Source organism: Chelonoidis abingdonii, chromosome 20, assembly GCF_003597395.2.
Source record: "Chelonoidis abingdonii isolate Lonesome George chromosome 20, CheloAbing_2.0, whole genome shotgun sequence".
In the NCBI taxonomy this organism is placed as follows: domain Eukaryota; kingdom Metazoa; phylum Chordata; order Testudines; family Testudinidae; genus Chelonoidis; species Chelonoidis abingdonii.
In genome coordinates this window covers 2,626,723-2,645,722 of record NC_133788.1, presented here as the reverse complement: position 1 = coordinate 2,645,722, position 19,000 = coordinate 2,626,723, and the positions used below count along the sequence as shown (strand labels likewise).

The window sequence follows — 19,000 nt, the reverse complement described above, 5'->3', positions numbered from 1 at the left end:
TAGAGGGCAAATATACTGGTCACTGGATGAGTAGTTTTCTGTTCCCTGAGTGACCAGAGCAGGGGCTGCACTAGAGTAATCAGGAACCTGCTAGAACCATTAAGGAGCAGGCGATTAGAACACTTGCAGCCAATCAAGGCAGGCTAACCAGGGCACCTGGGTTTTAAAAAGGAGCTCACTTCAGTTTGTGGGTGCATGTGAGGAGCTGGGAGCACGAGGTGCAAGGAGCTGAGAGTGAGAGGGTGTTTCTGCTGGAGGACTAAGGAGTACAAATGTCAGACACCAGAGGAAAGGTCCTGTGGTGAGGATAAAGAAGGTGTTTGGAGTGGCCATGAGGAAGTGGGTCCAGGAAGCTTGTGGCTGTCATGCAGCTGTTACAGAAGACACTATAGACAGCTGCAATCCACAGGACCTGGGCTGGAACCCAGAGTAGAGGGTGGGTCCAGGTTCCCCCCAAACCTCCAACTCCTGATCAGACACAGGAGGAGTTGACCCGGACTGTGGGTTCCACCAAGGTAAGATCACTGAGGCCTGTCTACACTACGCGTTTAAATTGATTTAAAGAGCATTAAATCGATTTAACGCTGTACCGTCCACACTACAACGCCCTTTATATCGATATAAAGGGCTCTTTAAATCGATTTCAGTACTCTCCCCGACGAGAGGAGTAGCGCTAAATTCGATATTAACATATCGAATTATTTAGTGTGGACGGAAATCGACGTTATTGGCCTCCACGCAGTATCCCACAGTGCACACTGGACCGCTTAAGACAGCATCTGAACTCGGATGCAAGCGGGCAGGTAAACAGGAAAAGCCCCGCAAACTTTGATTACATTTCCTGTTTGCCCAGCATGGAGCTCTGATCAGCACGGGTGGCGATGCAGTCTCAATCAAAAAGAGCTCAGCATGGACCGTACGGGAGATACTGGATCTGATCGCTGTATGGGGAGACAAATCTGTTGTATCAGAGCTCCATTACAGAACACGAAATGCCAAAGCGTTGAAAAAAAAATCTCCAGGATACACAGCGCTGCGTGACAAGCGTAACGGGAAGCCACAGACTCAAATGGACGCTCATGGATGGAGGGGGTACTGAGGACTCCAGCTATCCCACAGTCCACAGCAGTCTCTGAAAAGTATTTCCATTCTTGGCTGAGCTCCCAATGTCTGTAGGTTCAAACACAGTGTCTGGCGTGATTCAGGGAATAGCTCCTCAGTTTCTCCCCCCCCACCACGTGAAGAAAAGGGAAAGAAATTTCTTGACTTCTTTCAATGTCACCCTAATGTGTACTGAATGCTGCTGGTAGATTCGATGCTGCAGCAGCGAAGAGCAGTATCCGCTCCCTCCCCCCCCCCGGTGGTAGATGGTACAATATGACTGATACCCTCGTCGTCATCAGCCCGTAAGTGCTCCTGGCTGGCCTTAGGTGAGGCTGGCCGGGGGCACCTGGGTAAAAATGGGAATGACTCCCAGTTATCCCAGTAGATGGTACAGAACGGCTGGTAACCATCTTCCTCATAGCAACTGGGGCTGAGCTTCAATCAGCCCCCTCCCTTTCTGTGTAAAGAAAAGATTCTGTATTGCCTGGACTGTCATAGCAGCAGCATCCTGGGCTCCTCTTCCCCACACCACTTAAATGTCCTGCTGGACTGTCATAGCCCCGGGAGGCTGCCTCCCCCTCATTTTATCTCACTAACAAGTCTCTGTTTCTTATTCCTGCATTCTTTATAACTTCATGACACAAATTGGGGGGGGGGACACTGCCACGGTAGCCAGGAAGGTTGGGGAGGAGGGAAGCAACGGGTGGGGTTCTTGCAGGGGCACCCCCTGTGAATACTGACACGGAGCAGTTGTGCTCTATACACTGGTATAAGTGTGATTTACCACTATAGAGTATATAGGTATACTCTAGTACACTTGCCCCTTATTCTAGGCAGACTGACTATTTTTAGAAACCATAAAGGAAGAATTGACTCGGGAGTCAATCCCAATTTTGCTTTGCGTTGCGTCCCTGGCGATTTCAGCCAGGGGCACTCATGATAGCAGCGGACAGTCAGAGGGAGAGAGATAACCTCATTTCATTGCCAGTTTACTCCGCAGTAGACGGTACAGAACAACTGGTAACCATCTCTGCTATCATGCAAAAGCAAGTAAATGCTGCTGTGTAGCGCTGGAGTATCGCCTCTCTGCCGCGCCACCCAGTACACATATGGTGCCGGAAAAAAAAAGCTGAACGGGTTCCATGGTTGCCGTGCTTATGGCGTCTGCCAGGGCAATCCAGGGAAAACGCACGAAAGGATTGTCAGCTGATGTTTTCCCAGAGGAAGGAATGACTGACGACATTTACCCAGAACCACCCGCGACAATAATGATTCAACCCAGAATTCCAAGGGGCGGGGGAGACTGCGGGAACTATGGGATAGCTACAGAAGAGCTACCCACAATGCAACGATGTTAGCCTCGGACCATGGACGCACAACGCCGAATTACTGTGCCTAGTGTGGCCGCGTGAAATCGAATTTATAATATCAGTTTTATAAAACCGATTTTAGCTAATTCGATATTATCCCGTAGTGTAGACGTGGCCTGAGATGAGCAAATCTGCCAATAAACGCAGGACCCACCAAGCTAGAGGAGGAACTTTGTCACAAACTACACCCCTAGCTCAGAATGTTGGTGTATCGTGTAACACTGAGTGAGAAGATCCACACAGTGCTCTTCAGAGAGCATGTACAGTATTTCATAACCCAGACCTGAGAACATTTGAGTTTGTGCTTCCCCTTTGCCCCCAGATCATAAACCCTTAAGTAGGCTGTCTTGTTACTCACTCATAATCTCTCTTCTGCTGTCATCCTCCTTCAGCACTGACTCCTTCTGGTTGTCCTGGGCTACCTGACTGGAGTTCTCTTTGTCACTGGATGGGGAATCACAAGTTCCATCAGATTTCTTCTCAGCAGCCTCCTCATTCACCTTCTCCAGTGGATGTACTATCAAAATTTTTACTGGCAGCATTTTCTCTTTTCCAACCTGAGCAGAAAAATGCACCAAAAAACACTAACTTGGCAGGAAATATGAGTTGATCAGCTTTTTAACACTTGAAGGGAAGTAAGGAAAGTGAAATAAAGTAAGAGTCACATACACACTATGGTTTGAGAGAGAACAATTTTTAATCTTTGACCTCAAGTGAGACACTTCTATAGTTTCCTCTGTCACAGACTTACAAGATCTCCCCATTATCCGCCCCATTCAGAAGTCATGCTTATTACTCTTATGAAAGGAAAACCCACACACAAGCTTTTCTAAAGTCCACCATTGCTACTTCCTCAATCTTCCAGATGTGTTGCAAGGGGTTATGTATGTCATCTCAATGGCCCCAGCTCAGGAAACAGAGAACACAACTCAGTTCAAAATATATACTGTCACAGCACCAGGACTGCATCTTCCCCTTTCTTTTTGACAAACCTGAGTTTCCACTCAGTCCCCTCAGCCCACTCTTTTTTTTTTTTTTTTTTTGAATTGGAGGTGGGGAGGGCTTCCTCTAACCACATTTGAGCTTCTGCCATTACTGTAGACCTTTCCAAGAAGTAGGAGAATCAAACTAGTGAGCAAACTATTGCCCTTCAGATGTTTTAATCGATCCCTCAATCTTGCCTCGCTCTGGAACTCCAGCTGGGGAGAGTGCCCAGAAGCAGCAGCATGTCCCCTCCCAAATTCTATGCGTAGGGGCAGCCAGGGGGCTGGTGCGGGGACATGCCGCTGCTTCCAGGAACTGCTCGAGATAAGCGCTGCCTGGAGCCTGCACCACTGCCCTCGTCCTGATCCCTCTCCCCCCCTCCAAACTCCTCAGTCTGAGCTTGGAGCACCCTCCTGGACCCCCAACCCCTCCCAAAACCAACCCCCAATTTTGTGAGCATTCACGGCCCACCACACAATTTCCAAACCCAGATGCGGTCCTCGGGCCAAAAAGTTTGCCGACCCCTGAACTAGTGCAAGCTGTGTCAGTTACACTCTGCTATTCATATTGGGAACATGGTGTGTGTGTAGCAGAAGAGCAGTTAGATGTGAACCACATTCTTCTGCTAGGCATGACATAAGTCTCCTTTGCCCAAGCCACTCCCATCTTCTGACAATACCGATTTAGCCTCGGCTTAAGAAACAGGTTTCCACACTATTGCTTTGGAAATAGGCATTATCAAGGGAATTCCACAAAGAGGTGAGAGAGTCCTACCGTTCTGCACCAAATTTAGACAGTCATGAAGATTGAAGGGGAAAATGTTTGTGACCTCCTCTTACTTCTCTCCTGAGGATAGTGGCATTAAGCAGAAGCATGGCAAGTATTTGAAACTAGAGCCTCACCTCAAAGTCACACTCCTCGTCCACTGCATATTTGGTCATGATCTCAAGCCAGGCTGCATCTACAAGCTTCTCCAAGGAAATAGTATTGTGGTGGACCATTTCCAGTACCAGTTTCTCATACCAGGTGGGAAATTCCTCCTTCAAACTGAACAAGGATGTGAAAAGTTTACATCATCCAGCTAACAAAATATGAAATGCAACATGTTCTGCCAGTTCATGCCACTGAGAGCATTTTGACAGTGAATTAAACACTTCCAAGGTGACACCACATTACAATAAATAATGCAAGCAGTCAGAGTGGGATTTGTCAAGAAAAAATAAATGTTCATACGGTCACCAATATAAATTCACTTCTGTACCCACAAGAAATACAAAGCACATCTGTGCAACAAGGCCATGCTGGCAGTGCTCATCTTGCTGCCTATTGCCATCTCCCAATGAAGTGTTGCCTACACACCAAACAAACCCTGCCTGTGTTACTGACCCAAAAACATGGCAATAGATTTTTTTAATATAATTCCTATCCAGAAAAATAAGTTCCATATTTTTTATTCTTAAACATTTCTACTGCTGTAGTGCCTAGAGGAACCAATCTTTCTTCAGGTTATTTTGTACTCTGTCCAGGAGAGGCATATAATTTACATAACTCAGTTATGAGACACATGGACAGTCAATTATCTTTTCACTAGGGCTGTCAAGCGATTAAAAAATTAATCTCGATTAATCACATTATTAAATAATAAAGGAATACCATTTATTTAAATATTTTTGGATGTTTCCTACATTTTCAAATATATTGATTTCAATTACAACAGAATACAAAGTGAACAGTGCTTGCTTTATTTTTTATTACAAATATTTGCACTGTAAAAAGCAAAATAGTATTTTTCAATTCATCTCAGTCAAGTACTGTAGTGCAATCTATCATGAAAGTTGAACTTACAAATGTAGAATTAAGTACAAAAAATAACTGCATTGAAAAATAAAAATGTAAAACTTTAGAGCCTACAAGTCCACTCAGTTCTACTTCTTGCTCAGCCAATCACTCAGACAAACAAGTTTGGTTATAATTTACAGGAGATAATGCTGCCCACTTCTTGTTTACGTCACCGAAAAGCAAGAAGACACATTCACACGGCACTGTTGTAGCTGGCGTCGCAAGATATTTATGTGCCAGATGGGCTAAAGATTCATATGTCCCGCCATCTTCAACCATTCCATAGGATATGCGTCCATGCTGATGTGTTCTGCTTGATAACGATACAAAGCGGAGCGGACCGATGCATGTTCATTTTCATCATCTGATCAGATGCCACCAGCAGAAGGTTGATTTTCTTTTTTGGTGGTTTGGGTTCTATAGTTTCCGCATCTGAGTGTTGCTAAGACTTCTGAAAGCATGCTCCCTACCTTGTCCCTCTCAGATTTTGGAAGGTACTTCTGATTTTTAAACCTTGGGTCAAGTGCTGTAGCTATTTTTAGAAATCTCACATTGGTATCTTCTTTGTGTTTTGTCAAATCTGCTGTGAAAGTGTTCTCAAAATGAACATGTGCTGGATCATCATCTGAGACTGCTATGATATGAAATATATGGCAGAAGGTGGGTAAAACAGAGCCGAAGACATACAGTTTTCCCTCAAGAAGTTCAGTCACAAAATTTTACTAATGCATTGCTTGTTAATGAGCATCAGCATCATAGAAGCATGTCCTCTGGAATTGTGGCCAAAGCATGAAGGGGCATACAAATGTTTAGCATATCTGGCACGTAAACACCTTGCAACGCTGGCTACAAAAGTGCCATGTGAATGCCTGGTCTCACTTTCAGAGGACATTATAAATAAGAAGCCAGCAGCAGCATCTCCTGTAAATGTAAACAAAATTGTTTCTCTTAGCAACTGGGTGAACAAGAAATAGGATTGAACGGACTTGTAGGCTCTAAAGTTTTACATTGTTTTGTTTCTGAGAGCAGTTACGTAAAAAAAAAAATCTGCATTTGTAAGTTACACTTTCAGGATAAAGAGATTGCATTACAATACCTGTATGAGGTTCACTGAAAAATACTATTTCTTTTATCATTTTTACAGTGCAAATATTTGTAATAAAAATATAAATTGAGCACTGTACACTTTGTATTCTGTGTTGTAATAGAAATCAATATATTTGAAAATGTAGAAAAAACATCCAAAAATTTGAAGAATTTCAATTGGTATTTCTGTTGTTTAACAGTGCGATTCACCATGATTAATGTTTTTTAGTTAATTGCCCGAGTTAACTGAGATTAATTGACAGGCCTACTTTTCACCTTTTAATTTTAAGATGAGTTTTCCCTTCAGGAGTATTGCAATCCCAACTGAAGTTTGGCATTTTCTCCCATATTAAGTTTATATTGTCAAAATACTTTTATATGTCTTATAATGCAGTAAGTAGGGCTTACTTAAATAAATTATCGTGCAGTATTTCAGTCTATGCAAATGTGTGTTCCACTGATGTTTCTAATATTTTTGGATGATCTTGAATTAGTTGTGTGAAGGATGATTAATTAGAACAGGGATTCTCAAACTGGAGGTCACAATCCCTCAGGGCGTCGCAATGTTATTATGTGGGTGTCGTATGTGCCACCCAGCTAGCTAGCAAGTCTGTTGTTAAGTCTGCACTAGTAAGTCTGCTGTGAAAAGTTATATTAAACATAAAATACCAGTTTAAAATAGTAGTAAATATATTTTAAAAAATGTGTTTTTAATTTATAGGGGGGCATTCAGAGGCTTGCTGTGTAAAAGAGATCGCCAGTACAAAAAAAGTTTGAGAACAACTGAATTAGAAGAATGGGGGAACGCTTGCCTGGTCACTTCCTAAATCAGAACAGGTTTGTCAGTCTAAATTCTCACCATTCATTCATTATTTTTTATTATTATTATTTTTAAAAGGGAATGTAAGCACCAAATTCAAGTTTGTTTAGTGATAGAAAAATTCCATTTCACCCTATCGAAAGTTTTCTTGTTTCTTAGATTTAAGGTCGCTCTTGCCGACCGAGTCCTCATTTGCAGTTATTCTAGGATTACTAACCAGTGGATTCCTCACGACAAGGGCTGACTAAACTTGTCCATTCAGATCAATGTTTTAAGTTTTAAATCTGCAGCTGCATGAAATCTTTATTATAATTCTCATTCAACATGGAGACTGGTCTCTAAGAGACATTTTACTGAATTTATATTTTTCTTAAACCAAATAGACAACTCTGTATCCAACCTGAATTGAGACATTCTCTCATTTATGTAACTGAAAACTTTCAGAAAAACAGGAGCAGTTAGCTAATCCTGTATCACTGCATCAGATTAAGACAGCAAAGCAAGGCAAGTGATCCACTGATTCAGCTACTTCAAGATTATGCAATTACAGAACCAGCAACATACACCTCCCTTATACAGAAGAGCATTAGCTGGGGAGAGATCAAAGACAACAATATCTCTATCTAAGGTTTCCGGCGTCTAGTAAGGTTGGGGAGTAGTTTTTAAAGGGAGCAATTTAATTGGACAAGAAAAACGTTGCAGGCAATTCCTCTCTAGGTCACGGACTATCACCTCTTATTCCAATCAAAATGATGAATTCCCTCCCCAGTAAACACAGCAGAAGCAATATCCAAGACAGATTTAATCTAGAAACACACACTAAATAGGTGGGAACAGGTCATCTTTAGAGAGTGAAAGAGGCAAAGCCAAAGTTGCCAGTTGTAAAACTGAGAAAGAAATGCCCTTTGTTATGTGTTCAACTCCCTCACTTTCATTGGGTACAGCAATTAAGGAATAAGATACCTAATTAGTTCAATCAAGGACTTGTCCTTAGAAAGGTTCCTTCATCATGGCAAGTTTTACACTGGATGTAAAACAAAGTTCTGGCCACTCTGTGAGACTGACAAAAATGGGTAGGTCAACTGGTAGGGAAAAGTGAGAGAGCACTTGGCAGAACTATCCTTGCAATTTTGCTTTTTTGCAGTTTGTTTCAAGTGGAGCAGATCACCAATACCTGATTCCAAAATACTACTGAATTTAATGGCACCACTTCACTGTCTGATACCTGCACAGATCTGGAAAAAACAACAACTGCCGCAGAGTTAGCTGGTATGCACACCATCATTATGTGGAAACCAGTAAAAGTCACACAACTTAGGTGCTTTTGTTTTTTCTCCTTCAGCAAGAAAAATTCCCTCTTTGTGTATGTAGCTTTGAGAGATATGCCAAATGTTGTACTCAGTTATTTTGTGAAAAGAACGTTACAGATTAAACTGCATTCATGAGTATGTCAAATTTGGAGTCAAATTTCTTTCATCTTACAAAGTCCTAAGGAACTAGTCACAACCTTAAACTCCTTGCTGTTTATCTAGCAGCCACCTATCATTCTAAAGGCAGCTCTCCTGCCCCCAAATTCTAAAGATAGATGCATACCAACTTCTGCACTGTTACTTACAGCTCAGCAACTTCCTGCTCCTCCTCCCAAGCTTCTTTGTGCGTCAGCTGGCTGCTTCCTGTGCTTTTGCATGTCCATATTCGTTCGTTGTATCTCTCTAGCCGTGCCTCATACTCTCTGTAGGAATATCAGCTCAGGAAAACAGGATTCAGGGAGCAGACAGCAAAACCAAAGCACTATACAGCCCTTTCCATTTGACTAGGCTAGGAGACAATATTATGCTGTAGTTCTGCAGAGCCAAACCTTAGCCTCTGTATGTACACAATATTAAATTGTGTTTGAAAAATAGCATAAAGAGCATCTGCACTAATACACAACAATGCGATTAAAAGGAAATTAAGAGAGACGAGGGTCTTACTCCATCCTGTACTTGTAAATTCCAGAATTAAAGACAATTTATTAGAGATTAAAATTACTGCACGGCAACTTCCTCGAATTCCCAAAACAAGCAATTTGTTAAGTTAGTAGAATTGGTTCCTTTCTGTTCAGCTAAACTTTAATACAGTATTAGCTTCTTCATATATCAAAACCAGCCTCAAGTTGCAGTTTTTTTGGTTATTAAACACTGGGAATTAAGGGGGCAAAAAGTAGAGGAGAGGCAAGGAAAAGTGTCTTTACCTTGGAAACAGAGTTGCAACAGAACACCAAGCATGGAAGGTAAAGCACACTTATAGTAACTATGCATCACTGTAGTGACAGAGGAATAAACCCAGTTTGGCTAACCCAGTAGCTTACAACCCTTCCTGTGAAGGATTTCTCACTCTTATGCTCCCGTGGAAGGCAGTGTTATTAAGTGCTGGAAATTACTTCTAGGATATTATGCTACCTACAATTAGCGTGTCTCAGTTAAACTAAGCCTTGGCGTATTCACACTAGCATTACATTTTTCCAGAGTCTGATTAAGAAGGAAAAGACAGAACTATTAATCCCAGTTTTTGTGGCTCCCCTTCACACTATTCCAGCTGGAGAAAACTGAGCCACAAATGATACGATGCATGTGGCAAGTAGGTATTGTATTTGTATCCACAGCAACCAATGCAATGCAAGAGACTAATCTGGAAAGAGGTCATCTTTAGAGAAGGTTGCCACTAGCCAAAGCGTTAGACATTCCTCTCCCCCAAAAGCGTGTGTTGATGATAGAACAGTAAAAAAGGCTTTTGGAATTCCCAATCTTTGCACCAGTATTAAGTGTATAGAAGCATTCACTTTGCCCTGTTTTTCATTTTAAAATACCTGTTTAGTATGTCAGATGGAATCACTAACTTTCAAGTTCCAGAAATTGATCTTTGCCTTCACTTATAGGAGGTATCCTTCACAGATTATTGTTTGCAGCGAACCCTGATAGAAGTTTTCTTGATACTGCATCAAGTATGCAGGTTGTCTAAGATGTTATTTTAACCAGCTCTCTAGAGATACTACGCAGAGAGAGCTACTTGTGAAACTAAGATTCCTACTTATATTTACAGCCACTACCAACCATTTCAGCAATAAATTTGAGAAACTGCAGCCACTGAACTAAAGCCCTACCTAAAACTTTTTAGGAAGGAAGAAAAGTGCCTACATCCATTTCTCTTGAGAGGCACTGAAAATCCCGGCTCTCAGTGTGGGCAGAATCCCAAACCTGGAAGCAACAGTTAACCCAATCATCTTTTGGGAGTCATCTCCCACCCCATAAACACACCACCCACATACCCACCAAATACAGACAATATCTGAACACCGAGGGTTCAGTTACACTAGCACATATAATTGCTAGAGAAAAAAGGAGGAGAGGGTGCCCTTATTTGTTAAATATTTAACAATGTTTAACAAATGGTAACAGAACACACATCTTTGATGTCTAAAAGTGATTAAATGTTTGCAAAATCAGTAGACTATGTGCTGCATCTGTGGCTGGAGAAGATAGTTAAGGATCTGCTTTGCTGCCACACAACGTGCTGGGCCTTTGTTCTCTCTACCTCTGAAGACAGACTCAGATCCTTCTGCGGCCAGTCTGAAAGAGAGCACGTAAATGCCTTGCCTGAGCTGAGACTAACAAATTTCTAACAAAAAGAACAGGAGTACTTGTGGCACCTTGGAGACTAACAAATTTATTTCAGCATGAGCTTTCGTGAGCTACAGCTCACTTCTTCGGATGCATAGAATGGAATTTCTAACACTGTTTCCTACACCTCCAGGTTTTCTGTACACATTTTTTCCTTGCATTCATGGATGAAGAAGCAAAATCCCACTGCATAAAAATTCTGTGCTTTTAGAGTATAATTTTAAAGCCAGCAGGTACAACAATTTATTAGTCTACAATCCAGAGGACGTGTCCCCATTACAGTCCAGCTCTGTCACCCAAATGCAACTCAACTCCAACTACAACTGGTCAGCGCTCATCAACGCTGACCTCTGCCTACATTCTTTAACTAGTATTCCAGGTTCATGTTCACAAATGCTACCCTGCTTTTTGTGTCCTCCAGCTCCTACAAAACAGTGCTAGGAAGCATACAGACTAGATACACCTCTACACCGATATAACACTGTCCTCGGGAGCCAAAAAATCTTATTGCATTATAGGTGAAACCGTGTTATATCGAACTTGCTTTGATCTGCCGGAATGCGCAGCCCCACCCCTACCAGAGCACTGCTTTACCGCGTTATATCGGGTCATGTTATATCTGGGTAGAGGTGTAGTATTTTGTGATTCAGGGGCTGAACCCAGAAAAATAGGATGATGCACACCTGAATCACTGTAATAGCAAGTTCTATTTAGTTCTTTCCATTCAAATTGGAAAGAGATGCAATCTTTCTAATTTCAAGCCACCTGACAGGACTATCTCGCTGTTATAACCAAATAGCTTCTCCACCAACAGCACTGAGTTGGTGGTTGCAATTTCCATGAGCCTTGAAATTGCATTAGTAAAAAAAATTCCAGAACATCAGCTACTGATAGACTTGCAAAAATATCTATTGATAACATACAAGTTCAATTTAACAGATGAATACCACTTTAGCAATGGACAATATCTCACATGTAGGTAAGACACTAAAGAGCACTCAGGTGTTAAAACCTGGAAGACTAAGTTGTGCTAAAACAAAGAATCTTTTTAAAGAATGCTTAATCTTAAAAAAAATCAACTTAACACACACAAGACTAGCAACAGTTTGAGAATCATCTTTGAATTACTTTCATTTGCATTAACCATCAAGAAAGCAATTGCTTATCATAAACATGGTTAATGTACTTATAACAAACTGATTCTTAGCCTGATGATGACAGTCACATTTGTCGTAACTACAGTGTTTAATGTGAAACATGCTTTTTACTTTATGTCTTGGCTTTAAAAATAATTTGCCACAAGGGTGACAAAGTTCCTATGACTAAGAGTCTCTTCAGTATGATGCGATACTGTTTTGGTGCTGCCTATGATGCGATACTGTTTTGGTGCTGCCTATAATACTATTTTCCAATCATATTTTAACTTTCTGGACACCCACATGCAAAGATCTGAAAGTTTGTCCTTTGCCCATCTGCAAAGCATTTCCCTTTTGTGAAACCTCTCGCTCTACCATTTTCTGTGCCACTCCAAAGTAGGAGACACTGAACTCTTTCAGCCCCAGTTCATTGCCTTAGAACACATACTAAACAAAAGGAGACAAATAAGCGAGAGCAGCAAGCTTTATTTTGGGGGGAAAAACCACTGCTTTCAAACAAATTACACTGCTTAAGGACATTCAACTTTCGATTTAAGCATTCCCTCCCTCACTCTCAGGTCAATTAGGTAGAGTCTCAAACTGTGCGTTTTGCACAGTGCATACCAGTTGCATTCTTCCAAACCACAATCAGTGTAAACAAAATACATCTCTAAAGAAGTCACAAGCTAGCAACCCTACACACTGGAAAAGAGACATTTGGGCCACACAAAGCAAAGTTTGTCTTTTTGACAGGATATCAGACTCCTGAATTAGGAAAACATGTATTGCAGACTGCTCCTTTCCCATGTGTATGCTGCATAAAGCCAAGTGAGATGTAAAGTAAATGTTACCTGATTCTGTATAGACCCATTAGCCAACCTGTGCAGAAGAGTATTTCTGGCTTTGCCAAGTGATTCATTCCACCTCTCTCCAGAGAGAGACGATTAACAAGGCTCATTCCAAGCCACAGACCTGAAGCCTAAGGTTTCATCTAGCATGCAGTGGACTCAGCAGGGTGTTTTTCCTCTAAAAAGGCTTTAAGGGGATTTGGTGGTGGAGAGCAGCCATGCACAGCTGCAAATAAGCACTAAGCCCAAATAAGTATTCGAGCTCCACTGACCAGCCCATTCCCTCCACCCACTCTGCTCTAGATACTTCCTGTGTCCCTTCCCATATGGAAGTTGAGCTCACCACTGGTTTGCCACCCTTCATACAGAAGTTGAGGCTCTCTGCAGGAAAGTATTTTAGTAAGTATGACCTACAGTTAACCCTTAGACAAAATCCAAAGAATTTCACTTTCCATCATCAGAGGGGTAGCTGTGTTAGTCTGTATCCACAAAAACAATGAGGAGTCCAGTGGCACCTTAAAGACTAAGATTTATTTGGGCATAAGCTTTCGTGGCTAAAAAAAACACATTTATATGAAGAAGTGGTTTTTTTACCACTGAAAGCTTATGCCCAAATAAATCTGTTAGTCTTTAAGGTGCCACCAGATTCCACTTTACATCTTATTGATGGATTCAGTATAAGAACCTACACAACACAGAAGGAAGTGTTGAAGGTTGTCTTCGCTAGGGAAAATGGTGGGTTCTTAACTGACACCTTTGTTCTTAACTAAGGCCTTGTCTACACTGTGATTCAACTTTCTCGCTCAGGGGTGTGATAAAACATCCCTCGAGTACTCCAAGTTTCAGCGCTGTAAATAGGGTGCCCAGATGAGAATTCCAAAATATCAGAACCGCCGCAGGGGGAGCACCTTTTCAATTGTTACACTCATCCGTCCGAGTCTTTGGCGGCAGGTCCCTTAGCTGCTGACAGCCTTCGGTGGCATTTCAGCAGTGGGTAATAAACCTTGCCGCCAAAGAAGGAAGTACCCGCCGCCGAAATGCCGCCCAAGACTGTCGGCGACTGAGGAACCCGCTGCCAAAGTGCTGCCAAAGACCCGGATGTGCCGGGTGAGTGCAACAATCGAAAAGGCACTCCCTCTGCCGGTCACTGCCGCCTAAGCAGCACGTAAAATAGCAGTGTAGACAATGCACTAGCACTCCCAGTGCTGGAAATTACTCCCCTCGTGGAGGTGGTTTTTTTAATAGCGCTGTTGCGACTACACAGCCACATTAAAGCGCTGCTGTGGCAACTGCCAGTGAAGACATGCCCTTACACACCTTTTTTCCTAGGGAAGAGAAGGTCTAAATGTCTTGGAGTCTGACTGCCTTGAAAGCAGCTTTAGGATGAAAACCCAGAGACTCTTCACCCTGTCACTCTCCTAGCCTCTCATCTTCCTTGGCAATTACACCCTTCAACCATTTGCAGACATACACCTCACATCCCCTCACTAATTAACCAACATATACATATCAAGGTGCATAAACAATGATTAAAATGATTGTATTTAAATCAGATTTTTTATTTAAATTTAATACAGGCTTTTTTTAAAATTAAACCTATTTAAAATTAAATTTGAAATTATGACCACCAGTGTTAAAGCATAAATGTATTATAATCTGTTAAAATAATTTAAATTAAACAAACAAGTAGTAGTATATGTTTACTTCCAACAATTTAATGAAAGTCAAACCACTGAATTGGTGAAGGCCACTGGCTAAAAACCTGGAACCAAAGTTTGCTGAAGTGCTAAACCAACTTTTGACAGCAGTAGCTAGTTCTGCAGGAGCAGAGAATATTTTCATCACTGCAGTTTATTCAGCTAGTTCAATTAAATGTCTAGTCCTTAAAAAACAATAGTAAACTGAAAATGCACACTTCCAAACTATAAATGAAAAGTAGGTGTGAGAGAGCAAGATCTACTAGTTCTAAAATCTGAAGGGCATGCTGACAACAGTAAGTTTAATTCACTAACTGCAGATAATACTTTCTTTTCTTAATAAATCAGTTAGTTTCAAATGCAAAACATGTTAAGAAAAAAAATTCACATGGATCCACACATTTAACGTAGTTTTATTTAAAAAAAATTAAAGGCTTTAAAATGTTGAGGGTGTGTTTTTTTTATTTTTTTCAGTACTGTTAATTGTTTTGGAATTCCCAACCAAATAGAGTTTGATATAAACCACAAGTAAAAAATTATCTAGTAAAATACTAGATTCACCATTTCCTAATATAAAAAATGTAAAAATTACGAATCTGAATAAATGTACCTTGTTATAGAACCGCTTAAATAAATGTGCGTCAATTTATTATATTCTCCTTGCAAAAAGGAAAAACCAAATTTAGTGTAAAGACTATATTTAGTTGCACATCGACATGTTTTAATAGAAACCAACTAATAAAAAGCAACTTTTCTTTAGGAAAATAAATAAATACAAAAGCATAACAATTAAAATCAAATGGTTTAACTCAAGGTTTACTGCTTACTGATTTAAAACATGATTAAAACCAGTAATTAAAGTCAATCCACCCTGCTGTATATTGAAACTGTAATAGTCATTAAAGCCTCCAAGCCCCAATCTTGTCGCTTTTCTAAGCTCTTTTCAATGTCATATCCCACATCATCTAAGATGTCAGTCACATGAACTGTAGATTTATTCAGACTTAAATTTAAAATGAATTTTCCATTGAATTAAGGCACCCCAACACCATTTCATTGTACTGAATGCATTAGTAATACCTGTCTGAATCTCAGTCTTACACTTCCTTCTCAAAGGCTGCATAATCCTTCCTACAGGCATTACCTGGTTGCACTTCATAGTGAAGTAATAGAACATTTTCTAATGCAAGAGTCTTTAGAAGTTGTGGGGCCCCTTTGTCTCAAGGGCTGCCAAGATCTCTTGCACATTATACACATTTATACATTTCCTCCACAATCTAAATTCTCCTTGCGGTTTCCAACCCACTTGTTGTACAGGGGACAGATCAGTCTCCAGGGCCAGTAGTTTGTAAAGTTACCGCCCATTAAAAAAAAACAACACATACACACACACACACACAAAACAAAAAAACCCACCCACACACCAATCTACGTAGACATTAAGGGTATGGTTACACTTGCAGAGGTACAGCGCTGCCGCGGGAGCGCTTTGAAGCGCAAGTGTGGTCGCAGCGCCAGGAGAGAGCTCTCCCAGCACTGCAGGTATTCCACCTCCCCGTGGGGATTAGCTTGCAGCGCTGGGAGCTGGGGCACTGTTTACACTGGCGCTTTGCAGCACTGTAACTTGCTGCACTCAGGGGCATGTTTTTTCACACCCCTGAGCAAGAAAGTTGCAGCGCTGTAAAGCGCCAGTGTAGCCAAGGCCTTAGTCCTCTGCACAGAATTACTGGTGCATCTCCTATGACTGTTATTTGATTTGCCTACCACCCACTTCCCCCTCTTCATCCCTCCAAGAAGTGATGAACACTGATTATTATCCTACAATACCATGAACTTATAGCCTACCTTTCATACAGGAAAATCCCAGAGGGTTTTCAAACTGTATATATATATAGAGAGAAAAGAATCCACTGCAGACAAGCAACTTCCATTGCCTGTTTCTTAAATTTTCCCACAAGAGCTGTGTTTTCCACACCATCACTTATGCAAGAAATACACTAAGTCCCCTTCCCAATTCTGCTCCAATGACTAGAGTAAACTGAGGCCTATTGACAACTATTACATATATGGCCAGTTGGGTTTCTGACATTTATCTCATTAATATTTATACTAAGACACTCAAACCTTTATACCTGCACACAGACCTGGCCTGTGTGTTCTTGTCTGCCTCGTTCTCTTGTTACGCAAACTATTTTGCCATGTCTTAAATTGGGGTATAAGTTTGTCAAGCAGGGACCACAAACCTTCTACTCTGGCTCTGATGCTACAAACACTTAGGCCAAGTCCACATCACTCAGGAGTGTGAAAAATCTACACCTCTCTGGTTATATAGACCCTGCTCCTGGTGTAGACAATGTTATGTCAGCGGGAGCTCTCTCATCAACATAGCTACTGCTTCTCACAGACATGGATTAACTACACGGATGGGAGCAGCTCTCCCCTCAATGTAGGGGTATCTTCACTTAAGTGCCGCAACATAATTTTAAGTGTAGATCTGCCCTTCTATGCAAGGGAGGGCCAATAATCAAGAAGAATTAAAATGGTTTAAATCCAATAGTTATCTGTCCTCAAAAAGAGTTATAGATGCAAGTTCCTACAATGTAGGCCACAAGACAAACAATGTGCAATGTTCTAGGGCCTAAGCTTTAGCAAGGCTAGTTTTATTAACATATTTACCATTTCAAGTGTTTAAGCAGCAAGCAGGTATGTCAGAGATTCTTAAAACAGCCTTTGTCAAATCAACTCTTACACTTGGGTTCTTTCACACAAACCCCTTCTATTTTACCAAATTAAAAATTATAAAACAGGAACTGAATTTTATAAGAATATCCTGAGACACAAGCAAGTTTCCACAAACCATCTGCGTTTACTACCAGCCTAACAATCTGAACCTAAGGTATTCAGTTACCTCATCAGTTTTTGGAGGTGGAAGCCCTGTTTCTTGCCCAGTCAGACAAACCACTGAATAATCTAGGAAACATGGAGTTATAAAGCAGCTTTGGCGGGACTCCGAAGAAGTGAGAAAGGAACAGAGCCGTTCGGGATTTCTCCACAGAAGCGTAAGCATCTGCCACACAAATCACGCAGCATCGGGTAACAGAACCTGACTATAAACAAAACGGGAAGTGACTAGTTTACTTTCGGTGCGAGGCTGGGCCGCCGGGCGAAGCGCAGCCCAGGGGGCCAGGGCAGAAGCCAGACAGCAGGAGCCCGCGAGGCAGCCAGTTCCGGCCGGTAGGACCCCACCTCCCGAGCCCCCGACTGATGGTTCGCGACCAGCAGCTCTCGCCGGCCGCTGTGCGCGGCGCCCGGGCTCCAAGGGGAGTGACAGCGCCGGGGCTCGGCGCGCTGCCAGCCGCACAGCGAGCCAAGGGGGGGCCCGGTCAGCAGGGGCGGCGCTGCCCCTCCCCCAGGGGGACGCGGGGCCACGCGGGGCAGCGGCCGGCACCCAGGGCACTTTCGACCCGCCTGCGCCCAGCAGCCCAAGCGGGAGCTCCTCGCCGCCGCGGGACAGCGCCAGCAGCCCCACGCCCAGCCCGGGCAGCGGCCGCTCAGTCACCCCCCTCCCGGTACCGGGGCCAGGGGAAGGGGCCGGCAGCCGTACGGAGCCAGCACGACCACTGCCCCCTCGGAACCGCGCCTCCCTCAGGCCCCACGGGCCGGGCGGATACTCGCGGGTGCGGAAGGCCTCCTGCGTGTGAGGGATGATGAATCTCTCGCCCGCCTCCCCTGGCGGTAGCGGCTTGGCCAGCGGGAAGGGCTTGCGGCCCAGTAGCGGCGCCATGACGGGAAGCGAAGTGGCCCCGGCTGGGCCTGGCGGCTCCCCACAGCAACCCCAGCAGCGGTAGGACCCGGGCGGGAGGATTGAAAAATGGCGGGAGATTCCCCTCCCCCCTCCCGAGCGAGCGGCCGGCAGAAGCTCTGCGCGCGCACCCTAACCTGCTCTTACCGCCAGGCGGGCCTTCCCGCCTACGGCACCGCCCGATTGGTCGCAGTCTGGGCCACACACGGTCTAGTGGCCATGTGGCACGCCTGTCTACTCGGCTAGCCCCGCCCACTCAGCGGACAATTTAGGCTGCAGAGCGCGTAGGGTGAAAGGTCACGTTATGTAAGCGGAGGGGAGCGAGACTCCATTTTGTGGCCCCGTTACTAGCCCCGCCTACTTCCCTCGCCGGCCAATGGGAGCGCGTTCCCCTCATCTCCATCCGGGTACCACGGAGAGACCGCGCGCCCGGCTTTGTCTCCACGAACGGAACCCACCCCCTTCCCCCCTTAAAGGGGTCGCGCCTGGCCAGGGCGGCTGAGACGCGCCGAGACTGTAGAGGGCGCTGCTGGCTCTAGGGGGTCCTCCCGGGCCTGGGACCTCCTCAGCCCCGCCCTGGACTGGGGGGGCTGCGGCTGCCCCTCCCTCCTGCCCAGCCGTGGGGCCCCAGCCTGCCTTGCCCACCCAGGCGCTG

The 19,000-nt window shown here is 43.5% G+C and overlaps 1 protein-coding gene across 2 annotated transcripts in view; it reads right to left on the bottom strand.

The window, feature by feature from the left end:
• The window catches only part of BAZ1B (bromodomain adjacent to zinc finger domain 1B), an 88,425-nt gene extending 69,911 nt beyond the window's left edge, over window positions 1-18,514 (bottom strand). For both annotated transcript variants that reach the window (XM_075074012.1, XM_075074013.1), the window contains exons 1-4: window positions 18,215-18,514; window positions 8,819-8,935; window positions 4,361-4,505; window positions 2,833-3,031 (exon numbers count right to left, since the gene is read on the bottom strand). In XM_075074012.1, the coding sequence (XP_074930113.1) occupies window positions 2,833-3,031; window positions 4,361-4,505; window positions 8,819-8,935; window positions 18,215-18,327 (574 nt within the window). In that variant the 5' untranslated portion in view covers window positions 18,328-18,514. The remainder of the gene's footprint in view (window positions 1-2,832; window positions 3,032-4,360; window positions 4,506-8,818; window positions 8,936-18,214) is intronic.
• Between the last annotated feature and the right edge of the window lie 486 nt (window positions 18,515-19,000).